Below are 17,675 nucleotides of genomic sequence, written 5' to 3'. Positions count from 1 at the left end.
TGGTTCTGGGTAGGGCAGGATAAGATAATTGTAAAAATTCTTTACAATTTGGACATTTTCTTGCTCTTAAGAGAACCTGCCAGAATCTGATACCAGGTGGGACTGGGAGGGCTTAGGCGATGTTTCCTTTTAGTATTCCTCACAGTACTTGCCGAGACTCCCTAAAGGCAGAAGAGATTTGAGGGTAGGAAAGGCTAGAAGGTACCTAATTAGTTTATATACTTCATTCTCATTTCCATTTTATCTCTCTGTTTTCAGGGAATCCTGACTTTAATTATACAAGTCCTTTTTTTTTTCCTCCATTTAATCTTAACAAATTTCTAATTAAAGTTACTTTCTCAGACTGGCCAATTGACTCCTCTTTCTAAAATTTTAATTGTTTTTAATAGAGTAAAATGAAATAAAAGACTCTTGGAGCTGGAAGGAAATATAGAAATAATTTATTTTTTTGGTTTTTGAGTAGATGGTTTTTTTTTTTTTTAAAGATTTTATTTATTTATTTGTCAGAGAGAGAGGGAGAGAGAGCGAGCACAGGCAGACAGAGTGGCAGGCAGAGGCAGAGGGAGAAGCAGGCTCCCTGCCGAGCAAGGAGCCCGATGTGGGACTCGATCCCAGGACACTGGGATCATGACCTGAGCCGAAGGCAGCTGCTTAACCAACTGAGCCACCCAGGCGTCCCAAGAGTAGATGGTTTTTTAGAGCAGTTTTATGTGCACAGAAAAGTTGAACAGAGGGCCATGTATCTCCTGCCCCCCACATGTGCACAACCTCTCCTACGGGTAACCTTTCCTATCAGAGTGGGTTTTGTGTTACAGTTGAGGACTCTTAACACTGACACACCAGTATCGTCCAAAGTTCATAGTTTACATTAGGTTTCACTCTTGGTGTGGTATATTCTTTGGGTTTGACAAATTAATCCCTCATTTTACAGTAAAAGGAAGCAAAATCCAGAAGAGTGTGAAGTGACTTGTCCTAAGTCATACTCGTGAGTGCCAGATCTGGTCCAGGAACCAACCCTTTTGTCCCTTCCCTTTCACTTGTTGAGAAAAGATAATATTTGTACATGGTACACCTTTAAGAAGTACTACAAAAGGCTTTGCAGTAGAAAGTTAGTTACTTCTCCCAGTAAAAAGTTAGTTTGTTCCCTAAATGCAGTCATTCTTTCTGGATGTTTCCAACTCTAATTGAACTGTAACCTTGAGTAACATGCAGAGGACCACAAGAAGTATCCTTGGGGTGCCTGGATGGCTCAGTCGCAAGCATTCAACTCTTGATTTTGGCTCAGGTCATGATGTCAAGGTTGTGAGGTTGTGTCCCATGTCGGGCTCCATACTCAGCAAGGTGTTGGCTTGAGATTTTCTCTCTCTCCCACTGCCTTCCCTGACTAAAATAAATAAATAAATAAATAAATAAATAATAAATAAATATTTTTAAGTATCCTTCAAAGCTGTGGAACAGTCAAGTGTTAGATGGTACATTCAGATTCTGTGGTATAGTGTAGTGAAAAGCGCCTGGGCTTTTGAGTCCAATAGACCTGGGTTGGAATCTGGCTCAAGGGTGATGATCCATGTGACTTCAGGTGACTTATTTGACGCTTGAGTTGTAGGGATGAAACAAGGTAACTTGTGGAAGGTTCATTGTATACTTTAGCAAATAATTTGGCTCAGAAAACTGTCAGTTCTCTTTTGGTTCAAGGAAACACTTTTTAAAAAAGATTATTTTATGTAATACACCCTGAAAGCATGCACGGTGCAAAATACTATATTAGGTAACTTGCCTTGTCCTTTTCCTTCTCACAAGTCTTAATTAAACTCAGTAAGTGCATTAGAAATTCTGGAACATGACTATCAAAAGGATCACTGTGATATTTTAGAAGGCAGCATTTGACTAGTTTAATCTTTAACAGGGGTACAGTCAAGTTCCAGCCTGTACTGAATTTCAGTGTTAGGATTCAGTCAGCTTGATTCATGTTTGTATTTCCACACGTCTACATCCCCATAAAAGATAAGGCCATGAATTAAGCAGACAGTTCCATTTACAGCCGTATCAGCAGGTATTTAGGGATCAATGTAACATTTGCACAGGACTGTATGTTTTACAGAATATTTTAACATGAATTATCTTAGCTGGTCTTTAAGCCAAAAGCTTAGCACTTGCATTATAAATGAGGACACTGAATCCTAGAGGGGTTTAAATGTCTTACCCATGTTCACTCACTTAATATGTGATTTTGGGCAATCATGTAGGTGTCAGAAACAAAATTCATACCTGTTTCCTGTCTCCGGACTTCCTGGTTCTCTTTCAACCCTACAGTGGTCCCAGAGGGATGTACTTAACCATGTAATGGAAGTCTAGTAAATGAGAAAGGGGGTATGTGAGGACTGCTTTCTGTTTGGTTTTGCTTTGAATCAAAAACACATGTTTATTCTTAATACTTCTGACCATTTGGACTCTGGGTTTTTCCTTTCCTTTTTAATTTAAATTTCTAGTTAGTCCTTCCAGAGAAATTCAGTCTTTCAGATATTGAAGATAGGTGTTGAATAAGCCAGTACAATAAAAGCAAACCTCCTTTTGTTCAATCTACTCCCCCTTCCATGGCTGAAGTTCTGTGATGCTTCAGTTAATTAACATTGATTGAATAGCTTCTAGCTACAGCTTAAAAAAGAAAGAAAAAAGAAGAAGAAGTGAAAATACAGAGGGCTTTGTAATTTCCCCATAGAAACAGAACTTTTGAGAAAAAGCATTCAGTGTACTTTATTCATTCGTTCTTTGATTCAGTTAATCAGTCACCAAAAACAGTTTTGTGAATTACATACAGAACGGCAGATACTCTGCTAGGTTTACAAACACAGAAATCATTAAAAGCCAGTTACTGCTTTCAGGGAGCTCCCAGTCAAGCAGTTACAGGTAGTGTGTGATCTCTTGTTAAGAATACCTAGAAACGTGTCTCTGTTACTTGTTCAGAGTAGTCTCTAAGCTCCAATGGAGGGTTGTAAGGCCTAACCCCAGACACCTCTTCTCATGGCTGGATCTGTGATAGAAAGTCAAGATGCGTTGGGAAAGGACTGTGAAAATCCCCAAGCTGCCAGTAGGATCATTGGTACCCATTTGTTTTCTCATGTGATCTGTTCTGAGCCATTATGATTTTTATAGACCCATACTCTCCTCTTATTTTGTCCATCAACCATGTCCTACATATTTATACCGGTAAAGTCACGGGTAGACATGAAGCTTCATCTTTTCTTCAAAGCGCCATTTCACTTACTCTCAGAGAGGCTTTCTCACACCAAAGAATTGAAAACATACCTTGAGAGTCTGTCTCTACCTTCCCTGCTTCAGCTTTCCCACCTCTTGGCATTTTGTTTGGTGGTCCCTAGACCCTACAGATACCTCAAGTAACAAGAAAACCTTTCAACTAAACAGGATTTCACCTTTAAAGTACTAACTTCAGAACTGATAGACGGGAAAGCATGTGGGGAGGGTTAGAAATTTGTACAACTTGGTCAAATTTCAGTGCTTAAAAATTTTGGGGATGGTGGAGGATTGGTTCATGTTTTGCTACTAGTTTTACCTCTTAATTGCTGAGGTACCAAAAGGATACAGAAGAAGAGAGCAAATTTGCACTCAAGTCAGGGGATGGTAGATTAGATACCAAAGCTCGATTAATCTAACCTCCTTGTTTTCTAGGTAAGGAAACTGAGACTCAGAGAAGTCAGTTGATTTGTGTTAATTCTTGTAACTGGTCAGTAGGAATATTACAAGCAACCCTACTTGAAACATATACAGTTGTTATACTGCTGAGAAAAGGGAATTTCCATAGGTCAAAATAATACATAAAGCAGGGATTGTGTTTCAGAACTTGAACTCCCATCCCACTTTGCCTCTTGGTGAGCAGGAAAAGAACCGCAACTAGGTGGAGACTACAATAAGCACAGTCCAAGGAGATTCCACAACATCCCACTCTTAGGATGTCGATTCAGGGTTGTAGGACCCTCTCCACTGTGGGGCAGGAACAGCTTACTGTTGGGCCTTCACTGTTTCCTCAGTGGGTACAGTCACCAGCCTAGTGTGGAGGAAACTGGGAGGAACTGGTCCGAACAGTTTCTTCCATATGTAGTAGGAGTTTATTGGAAGGACTATTTTTTTGTTTTGTTTTGTTTTGTTTTCCTAGAGCATTTGGTCATTGTCAGTGCAGTCAGCAAGAGATGACAGTGTAACATTGGCTGAATCAGTGCAGCCTCCTGTGTCTCTTTATAGGTCACTAAACACCAGGTATAAGTCGGTGATCTGTGGAGTCCACAGGAAGTGGGAAGTGGCCAGATTCCATTTTGGGTGTGTGTAAAGAGGCTAATGTTGGATGTGAGGTGCACACCAAATTGTTAACCCATATATGAGTTGAGTGCCAGGCAAGAGATGGAAGGAGGGCACTGTCCTTGGAAAGGCCTGGCCACAGTATGTCCCTGGAGATCTACTGGAAGGCTTGGTACAAGGGGGCTGTATGATTCCTGAGTCTCAGTAGGAGGAAGGGGAGGTGGTGCAGAAGCCGCTGTCCATGGTGCCACTCAGGAACTCTCGCCCGACTTTGCAGAAGTACCAGGACTAGAGTTATCAACAGCCCAACAAGCTGGGGCCCACTGATTCTGCGGGAAGGTGGCTGGGGTGAAGTTGGTGTGGGTTAGGGACTGAAGCAACGAAAACGTGCACATGGGGAAGTGAGTAGTGGGAGGCCATGGAGTACTTGCTTTATTCTTTTTAAAACTGTGAAATACATATGACATAAAATTTACCATTTTAACCATTTTCAAGTATACAGTTCTCTGGCATTTAGTCTATTCTTACTCACACAGTTATCATCACTGTCTAGTTCCAGGACTTGTTCATCACCCCAAATGGAAACACCATATACCCATTAAGTGATCCGTCCCCATTTTCCCTTCCTCCTCATCTGCTCTCCGTCTTGTCCCTATGGACTGTGCATGGATTTTATGTCAGGCCGATCTGGGTTCACCCTGGCTCTGCTACTTACTAACTTCGCTTCTCTCAGCCTGTTTTCCACATTTTTAGAATGGGCATAAAAATCTTAACCCTCAGGAATTGTGAGAATCAATTGTATATTAAATGTTTGGCTGAATAACCCAGTTTATTCTTTTTTTAAAAAAATATTTATTTATTTATTTATTTGACAGACAGAGATCACAAGGAGGCAGAGAGGCAGGCAGAGAGAGAGGAGGAAGCAGGCTCCTGATGCGGGCCTCGATCCCAGGACCCCGGGATCATGACCTGAGCCTAAGGCAGAGGCTTTAACCCACTGAGCCACCCAGGTGCCCCAACCCAGTTTATTCTTGAGTAGACATTGCAGTAAATGGTAGTTACTGTTGGCTTTGTGAAAACAGTTATTAGTGGGGTTCCTTTAAGTTGTATACTTCTGTAACAACTGCATAGTCACCAGGCATTCAGGTAACACAGTTTAATCATCCATCCTGATTGGTGCTGAAATAGAGAAAGAGAGGGGCTGGTTGAAGAGGGGAGAGATAACTATGGACTTATGGGCTGATTTTATGTTATAAGCCTTAAAGTGCTTTTAGAATTTAGAGGAGACAAGTCATTAGTGGTGGCCAGATGCTTACTAAATACTTGAATCAGTGAATGAGTGGGTGAACCTTTGGAACAGTCAAATAAATCGTAGGCCTGTGGAAAAGGTAGAAGTTTCAGATGGCCCATCCAAAACTTTTGAAAAACAAATGTCCTCCCATCAAGGAAGTTTATTTATTTATTTATTTTTAAAAGATTTTATTTATCTAGTTGACAGGGACAGAGCACAAGCAGGTGGAGCAGCAGCAGAAGATGGAGAAGCGGGCTCCCTGCTGGTCTCGCTCTCGAATAAATAAATAAAATCTTAAAAAAAAAAATTGAGGTGCTTTGACCGAGTCAAGCCAGTAAGTAATGGAGATTTAACTCCGTTTGGTTTTTGTTTTTTGTACAAAAGATGCTGGTAAGGAAGGATGGCTCCACAGGGATTACTTCTGGGAACACAGACTACAACACCGAACAATAGGCCCTTACGTTATCTGGGTGAATCTCTTTTTTTACCACTTGTAATTGGTGATATCATATTTAGGCCTGCATATTACTTGTGAACACTGCCATACAATGCACCTCATTTAGCTGGGCTTATGGAGATTAGATCATGCACAGGAAACTGGCTCCTCGGTTATCAGGCTCCACAGAAGAGCTGGGAGGCTTAAGGAGTATGAGAAATTCGGGTTGATTTAAAGGGGCAGGGTTCCCTGGAGAAGCACAGAGAGTTTTCCAGCTTGTGCCTCCATGACCTTTAGTATTCCATAAACAGCTTTGATAAAAAAATAAACAGCATTGATTTCTACTTCAATTAAGCACAATTTAATTAATAACTAAAATCTGATAGTGTACACACAGATAATGATGATGAAAGGAAAAAGATGAGGAACTGACAGAGATTAATTCTTGTTTTAAAAGATTTTATTTTTATTTATGTGTTTTAGGGAGGGGCAGAGAGAGAGATCACAAACAGGGGAAGTGGTGGCAGAGGGAGAAGCAGGCTTCCTGCTGAGCAAGGAGCCTGATGTGGAACTGGGTCCCAGGATTCTGGGATCATGACCTGAGCCCAAGGCAGATTCTTAATTGACTGAGCCACCCAGGCGTCCCAATCTTAGCCCTATTTTAAAGGATGAGGAAAGGGAAACTTAAGGAAGCCCTTATTTACAGAAAGAATATCGAAAAAAGAGCATTTTGCTCTTCTTAACTCTTTAAATTGCCTGCTTTCAAGCATTATTATTATAATTGGTTTACTTGTTTTATTCTTGTGAGAATCTTTTATTCTTCTTGGTAGATCACAAGCAATTTAGAGAGAACAACTCTTAAAACTCATTTTTCTATTCACTACAATGCCTAGGACAATGCTTGGATTCCAGTGGGTAGTCACATAAATGTTGTTGAAGGCATTTGTGCTGTCCTTTTTGAAAGGACAATTACCGTTAACAAAAATCAGCATCCTTATGCGCTTAATCCTATAAAGTCAGTGCAGAGCTAGGTGCACATCTTTAACATTTATAGGACATGCCCATATGGCAGTTAGATCTGAAGAGTGACAAACCCAGAGGAAGCTTTGTTTTTATTTTTCAAATCTAGTTTAAAGTTTTTCTATTTGGCATTATTTGCTTGTTAATTCCTAAGAGCAGAGCCTTCAGTAATTAGAGAATTAGTGTATAGATGAGTAATAGGCAGATTAGTAAGAGATAAAAAGGTAGTCAAAAGCAGGAAAGGAAGGGGTCAGAAGATGGGTTAATTTACACGTTTCCCCCTGTGGTTCTTCAGGCTGCACACACGGAAGGGCGCTGCTCCAGCTCAGGCTCCCTGTGTCTCAGCCTGTCTGCCAATCTCAAATGGTTTTCTTAGCCTCAGAGCTAAAATTGTTTGATTTAGGGCTAAAGTGTTGCTTAAGATAAGACTCTCCTCGCTGCTAGGATGTGTATGATATTTGATTCCCATTCCTCTGGCCTTGCATTCATGGTACCCCTCACCATTTTCTCTTCCCTAGGTATACGTGGTCGGGAATGAACCTGTGACGGTTTTAATGGAGTCCCTGTTTCCCGTCCTGGGAGTGCTCTTTTCTCTCTACTGTTTTACCAAACAAAGTGTGTCTCACATAAGGTAAAAAAAACAAAACAAAACAAAACAAAACCGAAAAGCAAAAAAAACCCCAGAGAACCTTATAGTGAAATCTTTATTGTATGTTGTTCTTATTCTTATTTTGAATATAAAACTTAATGCCGCTTTGTAATTTTGTTTCTTCCAAAATCAATAAAACATTTAGGGGTCCTCTTACTTGGCTCATCTGTAAAAGAAGGAGAGCTTTTCAGACTTCAAGGGATTGGATGTAATTTTTAGAATGGCTTTCCTCAGCCTCTGTCCTAGACTTCAGAGACAAAAATCCCTGTTTACATGTGTAAACATGTCCTTGTTTGATCTGTGAGAAATACTAGAATTACATGTCTAGGAAGGAGGAAATGGAGAATGGATCCTAAGAACTTTGTGGGGAGTGAGAAATCAAGCGGGGGAAATCTGGATCTGAATGTGGCACTCTGTAATGTAGACTTGGCTCTGGGGTGAGTGCTGCTCAGTGTTGTTTGGAATGAAGGGATTTATTTCTTAATCATCCAGAAAATAATCTTTTGTATTGGAATTTAAATAGGCTTCATTTTGTGTCAGCCTCTGTGTTCACAGATACTTATGTTGTTTCTTCTTCTTTATAAAGGTTTATATCCTTTTTTAAGTCCTAGAGAATTCTGATTTTTAGGGTTTGGAAATCCCCCACATGTGACCAGATATGCAATAATAGTACCTTCTTCATAGGGTTATTATGAAGACAGATGATAGAGTTCAGTTTAGCACTGTCCCTGGAAAATCATAAACTCAGTAGACAGCTACCATCATTGATGAAGGAAAGCTTCCATCTACCTTGGACTCTAACTTTTGGTCAGCACATCCTTGCAGCCCACAGATTCAGGAGCAGTGACAAGAGAGAGAACACAGAAGAAGATAGAGACGAGAAATATGTGAATTTGGCTTCAAAGAACTGTCCATATAATAACTTAACAGTTCTGAAACCCAACTCCTCACAGCATTTCATGTCCTCCTTAGAGACTGAGAAGGAAGAAGCAAACCTTTATTCCATCCCGATCGATCCTAGTTGACTGGCACAGATAAAAGAGGGTGAGGAATCAGCCAGAATTTGTTGGTGTGGTGTTTCTTGGTCACCAGCTCTTGGTCCCATTGGTAGATGGTTTTATCAGTATAAACTTTCTTTCAGAGTGCCTGATCAAAGGCAATGATACACTTGAAATTATTTTTTAAAACCGTGTGAGGCTTCTGTGTCTTATCAGGGTTACTTCTAGAGCCAAAGATTAGCCAGTCACTCACTGAACTTCAGGATATTAGATATGTTCTGAAATTCACAGGAAGCATAGTTTCCAGTGCTGCACTTCAGTAGTACTAGGTGGTTGTGCCAGCACTTAGAATGCCGTGGAACCTGACAGTCTTCCTTTCTTTTTTTATGTTAGCTTGTTAGATGTGTAGAGTAAGATGACAAGCTCATTTATAACTGCTTTTTCTGCCAGGTCACTTTGCCAAGAGATCTTATTATGGATTCTGGGGAAGCTAGAGAGGAAGAAGGCAATTGCCAGCCTGAAAGGATTTGCAGGATTGGACAAAACTGCGTCCTCTCTTCATTCTCTGTGTCATTTTAGAGCCGCCACTCAAGGCGGCATCATGGTTACCATCCAAGAGGCCAATTGGTGAGTCCACAACAGCCTTCACCCTCTGTCTTCTGACACAATTGCACCCCAGAGGCCCTTCCCGGTCTTGTCCGCTAGGGGGCGCCGATAGAACGGGACCTAGAACTTTAAGCCGCTGAGGTGCTGCTATTTATAATCTCTAGATGAAATGTGGGCACCTTAAATAATCCTGCAGTTTTTCCTCAGATGGCAGCTAATAGTAGGTGCAATTTGCTGGAGCCTCACAGCTCTACATCACAAGCCCACTTCTCAAAGTCTTTGCCAGAGAATCAGAGTAAAGGGCAGTCACACGTTTACCCTCAGCACCGTATCGATCTGTTTCTCTTTCTGACTCTCTAAATGCTCCGTGTGTGTTCACAGTCAGACTTATTCCTTAGGGAAATTGTCTGATAGCTATCTTTTATGTTAATTTTATGGTGGGGGTTTCTTTCTCCTGGAGAGCAATTAGATGGTGCTTAATAAATGTTAGTGGAATGGATCATTTATTTCTCTAGCACCTCACAAATATATTTTAAATTATTTTCTTTTTTGGGTGATACGTGTAGATATTATTGCCTCAGAGTGTAAGTTCCTGTTGACCAGAGTCCCATAGAATTCTTAGCTGACGGTTCAGATTTTTACGTCACATTCAAAGGGTGGCTCTTTGTTAAGGTGTAAATACTTTTTCTTATTCATAGTTAACTTAGTAAAGTTATAAGACATCCTTTCAATATGCTGGGAAACACACATTGACTGCAAGCAGAATTTATCAGTACAAATGCAAGCTACCAATTTCTTGAGAGTTGTTGAGCACTAGTGGGCTTTGTGACCATAACTATGCCCCTGTACTGAAAGTTTAAAATGTCTTCACATGTTTATTTTTAAAACACTTTGGAACAGTTTAATCTGGGACCACTTCAGTGACTACATAGAGAATTTGTAGTATTTAACTTATCAGTAGTTAAAACTAATTGCTATCGTGACACGCCTCTAGTGTACATCTTAAGTGCGCATATGCCAGAATCGACAGGTTTTTTTTTAAAGATTTTATTTACTTATTTGAAAAGAGAGACACAACGAGAGAGGGAACACAAGCAGGGGTAGCAGCAGAGGAAGAAACGAACTTCCCACTGAGCAGGGAGCCTGATGTGGGTCTTGATCCCAGGACCCCAGGATCATGACCAGATCCAAAAGGCAGACACTTAATGACTGAGCCATCCAGGCGCCCCCAGAATTGATGGTTTTTGCTGAAACTATAGTTTATCTTCATGGAGGAGGAAACTGAATAGACAGTTATTGACTGAATCTCCATCTACTGCCAGAAGCAATGGACCCTTAACTCAGGGTTTCTACATGGACTTCTAGGTGTCCACGGTCCCTTTGAAATTATATACAAGAAATGTTTTGTGTGCAAACCTGTATTTTTTTTCCCCTGAAAATAGGGTCCATAGTTTTCATTTGATACTTTCATTTGACACTCCGTATCTCCAGAAAATTGACTTTCACTATATTAAAGAAGTGTGTGTGTGTGTGTGTGTGTGATTTATCTTTTGTTCTAAAGATCTTGCTCCTGGTGGCAGTCCCCTAATGGCAAGTCAGTCTCACCACTTACATTTTACCCTATCATTCTGCCCAGGAGTCCCAGTTATCAATACAAAGTTTGTTTAACTTTAAACACTAAAAAAGTAGCTTATTAGCTTTCATGATCTTTGGATCTAGAATTTTAATTTTTCTGGAACTAAGTATAGCTACAGTATTTGGAACTGACTCTTTTTCATTGAAATTTTAAGAATGAAATACAACTACATAAGGTAATTATTGTCATGTCTTTTTAAAAAAGTATTTAAATATAGTACTTCATTTTGACAGGGTGGTTACAGAGGCTTAGATGTGACTCTTAGCCATTTCAGTTTTTTTCTGATATAAAATGTGGTGTAGATACATGCTGATGGGAAGGATGCTGGGAGATTCTGGGATAATATAAGAAAGGACCTTAAGCTTAGTTTATAGGTTATTTTTTTCTACTAGAGGAATATAAAGGCCATGTTATTAGTGAACTGGCAAATTGGAACTTACTTCCCAATGGGATGGCCAAATCAACGTTATTTCATAATTATACTTTTCAATGATATGAAGCAACATCTGTCATTTTTTTCTCAGTTTAGTTTGAAAATATTTTATTCCTTCTTTAATCACAAGAGTACATTCCTTCTTTGTATAGCACAAAAAAAAGCATAAAGAGGAAAACAAAAAGTAGCTACAATCCTAGTCACTATTCGTGTTTTTTTAGTGTTTTTGTCTTCTAGTACATCTTTGTGCCACTGTGTTTGTTTACATGATATAAAATAATATTGTATCTTTGCTTTTTCACTTGATCTGCAATAAAACTGAGACTCTTAGTACCTCATGAGAAGTTTCTTAAAATTTTTTGCAGAAATAGTAGCATTGCTTTTACTTGAAAATTTGCCCGAGTCTTTATGCATTTTCATATTTCATCTAGTTAGTTATTAGTTGAGATGGACTGCATGTTCTCCTGTAAGGATAGTGTCTTTTCCTGCTGCCCATAACTCTTCAGTGGCTCATTGAAAAAAAGTCCGGCTTTCTTTGAATGGGCATTATGGCCCTCTATTATCTGACCTTCCTTTGCAGACTTCTTTTCCTCTCTTCTTCCTTGGGAACCAGAATATCTGCCTACAACCTGTACTTTAATTTCTCCTTGCTTTTTCAGTTTATTGAAATAATAGTCATTCTTCAACATCCATCTGAAAAGCCACTTCCCTTTGTGAGTCTTTTCCCCACTGAGCAAATGAGTACACAGGACATGGTACCCTGCCTTCTGAGAATAAACACTTTTCCAGCATGGAGGGACAGGAGAGTAATATAAACACATTTTTGAGACCTTTCTAATGATTTACTGTATGAAAGTACCATGTTACTTTAGGAGATTATTTTGGGGTTTCAAGAAAAAAATCTCTGAGCGACACTGCCAAGATAAATCTTACCCTGTGTTGTAGTGATGAAGATGAGGATGAAGCCCTGTACCAGAAGGTGTCCTCAGAGCAGAGCCGGGTAGAGCATCTTGGGGACTTGTTGTCCCACTGCCAAGAGTGCGGTTTGGCAGGTGACTTCTTCATCTTCTGCTTGAAGGTAGGAACTACATGTAGTAAGGACATGGTCAGCTTTATTCTGGGGTAGTACAGGGATCCCCTTTGAATTTTCAGGGCAGTCATAAATTTAGCTCCTAAAATTAAGGTCTTGGGACGCCTGGGTGGCGCAGTTGGTTGGACGACTGCCTTCGGCTCAGGGCGTGATCCTGGAGTCCCGGGATCGAGTCCCGCATCAGGCTCCCAGCTCCATGGGGAGTCTGCTTCGCTCTCTGACCTTCTCCTCGCTCATTCTCTCTCTCACTGTCTCTCTCTCTCTCAAATAAATAAATAAAATCTTTAAAAAAAAAAAATTAAGGTCTTAATCTGAGAGAGAAATATTCAGAGGATGCAAGAGTAACTTCTATTTTAGAAGCCTTTGGGTTGGTAAAAAGAAAAAAAAAACTTACCTTCAGCAGTACACATGTGATCAAACTATTTCCTGAGAAGATCTGCCCTGAACTTTAAGAGATGACCAAAGCAGAACTATTGATCTACGAAAGGGTTAATCTTTGCTCTGTGTTGACGGCAAGTACTCTTTTGAAGTTAATAGCAGGTTTTGCAGTTATGGAGTAATCCTTTATCCTTTCTGACTGTTGTTTTGTCAGGTATTTGGAAAGGAGATTTAGCAGTTCTGCCTTTCTCATTTCATTTTGTAACCACCTGAAACCTTTTCCGGGTCTGTTTCTTAGTGCTGGTGATTGTGTTCCCTCTTGCTCTGACCTCTGACAGCAACTTCTGCCCCATACTGTACTCGTTATTTGCACCATTTGAGAATGGTAAACAGGGGGGATCTCTGGTTTCTGTCTTCCAGCTCTGCCTTCTCCATTATTTTCCCTAAATTAAGTGTCTGTGGAGTTTGAGGTCGGTGCGGTTATGGGGAAATGCAAGGAGGGAATCAGGGCTAATGCTTCTAGAACTTGAAGTCAGGGCCACTTTTTTGATGCTTTTCTCACCTCTTGTGTTCATCTTTTTTTAAAAAGATTTATTTATTTTAGAGAGAGAGGAAGGGAGAAAGAGAGCACAAGTGGGAGGGGCAAAGGGAGAGAAAATCTCAAGTGACTCTGCACTGAGCACAGAGCCCGATGTGTGGCCCAATCTCACAACCCTGAGATCATGACCCTGAGACCACGACCTGAGCTGAAACCAAGAGTCGGCCGCTCAGCTGACTGTGCCACCCAGGCATCCCTTCCTCTGTTCACGTTCTGTCCCCTTACATAGCCACTCATTATAAATAATATTCCTAGGAGGGTGCTCTTAATGTGAGAATTTTAAGATTTTTTTTTTTAATTTATTTGACAGACAGATATCACAGAGAGAGAGGAGGAAGCAGGCTCCCTGATGAGCAGGGAGCCCAATGCGGGGCTTGATCCCAGGACCCTGGGATCATAACCTGAGCCGAAGGCAGAGGTTTAACCCACTGAGCCACCCAGGCGCCCCAATGTGAGAATTTTTAAAAATTGTTTAAAAAACAACAAAAAAAATCAGGGTCTCCTGGTTGATTTACTTGGTTAAGTGACTGACTCTTAATTTTGGCCCAGGTTGTGATTTCAGGGTCTTGGAATTGACCCCTGTGTGAGGCTCTCCCCTGGGCATGCAGCCTGCTTGACATTCTCTATCTTCTTCTCCTTCTGTCCTCTCCACCCCATGCTTGTTCTCTAAGATAAATAATAAATAAAACCCTTAAAAAAACAAAACAAAACAAAAAATCAGAGGCCTTTGCTCTAAATCAAGGTTTCTGTACCTTAGTACTGTTGGCATTTTGGAATGGGTAATTTTGGTGGGGAGGCCTGGGGTTTCCTATGCTGCCTTGTAGGATGTTTAGTAGCATCTCTGACCTCTATCACTTCCCAGTTATGACAACCAAAAATGTCCTCGGACATTGCAAACTGTCCCCTGGGGAGCAGAAATTCCAAGGCACAGTTGGGAACCATTGCTCTAAACTGTGACTTACTTTGGTAAAGCATTAATTATTAAGGAACTTCCCAAGGAAATTTACATTGTGAAGTATAGTGGAAAAACCTACAAAACCTACAGTAATGAATTATCTATTAGTAGAGATTTAGTTTTAAATATCTTAGGGGAAAAGTTGCTGAAAGCATATAATAGTCTCTGAAAAGGCTTTGGAAATGTTACATGGCCTGAGGTCTCAGTTAAGCAGGGCTAGTGGTAGATTAGATCCTGAAAAATACTGAGAAAGTAAGTAGTCTATCAGACTAGTTCTCTTTGTATATGTTGCTTTTTATTGTGAAGTTTTAAGTCTTCATATATGTAATATCATAATATACATATCATTCTGCAATTTCCATTTTTCACTCAATGCTGTTTTTTTTTTTTAAAGATTTTATTTATTTATTTGACAGAGAGAGATCACAAGTAAGCAGAGAGGCAGGCAGAGAGAGAGGAAGGGAAGGAGGCTCCCTGCTGAGCAGAGAGCCCGATGCGGGACTCGATCCCAGGACCCTGAGATCATGACCTGAGCCGAAGGCAGCGGCTTAACCCACTGAGCCACCCAGGTGCCCTCAATGCTGTTTTTGAGGTCTTATTTTTTTTTAAGATTTTATTTATTTATTTGACAGAGAGATCACAAGCAGACAGAGAGGCAGGCAGAGAGAGAGGAGGAAGCAGGCTCCCCGCTGAGCAGAGAGCCCGATGCGGGACTCAATCCCAGGACCCTGAGATCATGACCCGAGCCGAAGGCAGCGGCTTAACCCACTGAACCACCCAGGCGCCCCTTTTGAGGTCTTTCTTGAGTTTGATGTCCATATCTAGTTTATTTATTTCAACCACTCAGATATAATAAATACAGTTTATTTATTTATTTATTCATTCTCTTATTCTGGCTATTATAAATATTGCTGCAGTGAATGCTTTGAATAGTTCTGTATATGTTTCTTCTTCTTCTTCTTCTTCTTTTTTTAAAGATTTTTACTTATTTATTTGACAGAGAGAGATCACAAGTGGGCAGAGAGGCAGGCAGAGAGAGAGAGAGGAGGCAGTAGGCTCCCTGCTGAGCAGAGAGCCGGATGTGGAGCTCCATCCCAGGACCCTGGGATCATGACTTGAGCTGAAGGCAGAGGCTTAACCCACTGAGCCACCCAGGCGACCTCTGTATGCATTTCAAACAGAGTTTTCTCACTGTTGTTGAAGCCCTTAGTTCTACAGTCTTTCTTTTTTCACTTTATCTTTCCTTCATGCTAATAGGAGTTGACTCATTTGGCTGTGGAAGATGAAGCAGAGTTAAAAACAAAGCCCTTCTCCAGCAAAAGCCTCTTGGAATCAGAGGAGCACCAAGCTCTTGTGCAAGGCCAGCAGCAGAAGCTGCTGGTCCTACAGCTGTTGGCTGTTCTGTGCGAGAGGATGTCGGAGCAGATATTCACAAACATCGCTCAGGTCAGTGGCTGCCATATTCTAGATCCCAGGCTGGTAGTATTTGTCTATTTTGGTTTTTTTACATGTTTTCCAAAAAATGTTACTAAAAAAAAAAAGTTGTTCAGAGATTGGCTTGAGCCAACACCTACTGGGGCAAATAGAATTGTCTGAGCCTTTTTTAAAATTCGGATGCTTGTCCCACGACTTAAAGAGATTCTGATTCAGCGTGTCTGCATTAGCACCTGGGCATATGTATTTTTTTATGCCCCATGAATGATTCTAATGTATATCAAAAGTTGAACATGATTAGAATACTTAAATTTGAAAAAAAAATCACTAATGATAATACCGCTTTGAATTTTATAGATCAACCTGACCGCCTGCCTCCATAGCAGTCTGTGAATTTTGAAGATGTTTGTAAAAATCTTTGCAGGGTAGTATAACCATGTGAATCAGTGCCTGAATGTTGTTGGCTCAGGCATTATATTTACCAGCTTCTTGAAAAATAGGAAATTAAAGGGGCGCCTGGCTGGCTCAGTCGGTAGAGCATGTGACTCTTGATCTCAGGGCCGTGAGTTTGGGCCCCCCATTAGGTGTGGGGCCTACTTAAAAAGAAAAAAAAAAATAAAAATAAAAAACCCCAGGAAATAGAAATAATAAAATGTAGGCAATGTAGTCACCATATTTTTACTGTTATTACTGGAATTAGTTGTTGCTCGGCTGGTAAAGAGTCAGTTGTAAGATGGTATGATTGTCACGCTTAAATGTGATCCTCCAGCTCTTTGTATCGCCCTCATTGTCATCTGCCTTTGGGTGTTGCTAAGCAGCATTTCACTATAGCTCCTGCTGAGAAAATTTGCAGCTGTCTGTCAGCTCCAACTTACCGTGCCTGTTTAATGAGAATTATGTTCATGATTTCTTTCCTGGCTTCTTATTCCTTCAGTTCACTGACCCTGTGTTACCCAGTAGGGTATTGTTTCTCCTGTGTTTATATCCATTCCCTAAGGACTTTTTCATCCAGACCTTACGGTTTTATCTCAACATGCTAGTTGAAGGGAAAAGGGCCTAAAAACTATATGACTTGAGCTTTTACACTTAGCTCCCTTCGCTCCTAATTAAAGAATAATGGTTTTAGGCTGATACAAAAGTGACTTGTCCTTTTAAATCATCCTCCAGCTAAGGTTAAGATCTATCAAAATGATAAGAACCACAAAAAAATATTAAATTGCATTTAGGAGTTTTACTGCTAGTGATAATTTTAGTATTTATTTTGAAATACACACACATATGGATAAGTTATAAATAATACATGTTATAAGTAATTTTGTTAATATCATTAGGAACCAAGATTTTCAGTATAAAAGAAAAGTTATGAATATAAAATCAAAGAACTTGACTAAAATTCCTATTATACTGAATTTCAATGAGAAGTATCATACAAACTCACAATATTTTTTTCTTTTTAAAAAATAGATATTCCCTTGCTCCTTCCACTGTCCATGCCAGGCAGCAGTGACAGTCCAGCTGCCCTGAGCATCCTTTGTGCTGGACAGTAGTTTCTAAATATCATGTCCTGCTGGAAGAACACAGAGTTCATTGGAGGAAAAGTTCATTCAAGGTCTAGGGCAGGTATTATACAGTGTAAGCCTCAGGACATCTTGTTATGCCTAAATAAAAGGAATGTGTCCAGGACTAATGAAGTCATGTCAGTAGTACTGAGGAGCCAACTTGAAAGATCTCCTCTTGGCCGCAGATAGGGCATTTTGTGCATTAAAAAGAATAATGCCTGCAATGGACTGAAACACATCCAAGTTATAAAAACCTAAGCCACTGTCCCCCTTCCCCCACT

General features: G+C 40.3%; 1 protein-coding gene across 1 annotated transcript in view; it reads left to right on the top strand.

Moving 5' to 3' along the window:
• Positions 1-17,675, top strand: part of TANGO6 (transport and golgi organization 6 homolog) — a 182,841-nt gene that overhangs the window by 42,422 nt on the left and 122,744 nt on the right. The window contains exons 8-11 of the mRNA XM_044255839.1: positions 7,577-7,689; positions 9,156-9,332; positions 12,326-12,458; positions 15,659-15,847. Of these exons, the coding sequence (XP_044111774.1) occupies positions 7,577-7,689; positions 9,156-9,332; positions 12,326-12,458; positions 15,659-15,847 (612 nt within the window). The remainder of the gene's footprint in view (positions 1-7,576; positions 7,690-9,155; positions 9,333-12,325; positions 12,459-15,658; positions 15,848-17,675) is intronic.

The sequence above is a fragment of the Neovison vison genome, chromosome 7 (genome assembly GCF_020171115.1).
Source record: "Neovison vison isolate M4711 chromosome 7, ASM_NN_V1, whole genome shotgun sequence".
NCBI classification, from domain to species: Eukaryota; Metazoa; Chordata; class Mammalia; order Carnivora; family Mustelidae; genus Neogale; species Neogale vison.
This window is presented reverse-complemented; position numbering and strand designations above follow the sequence as displayed.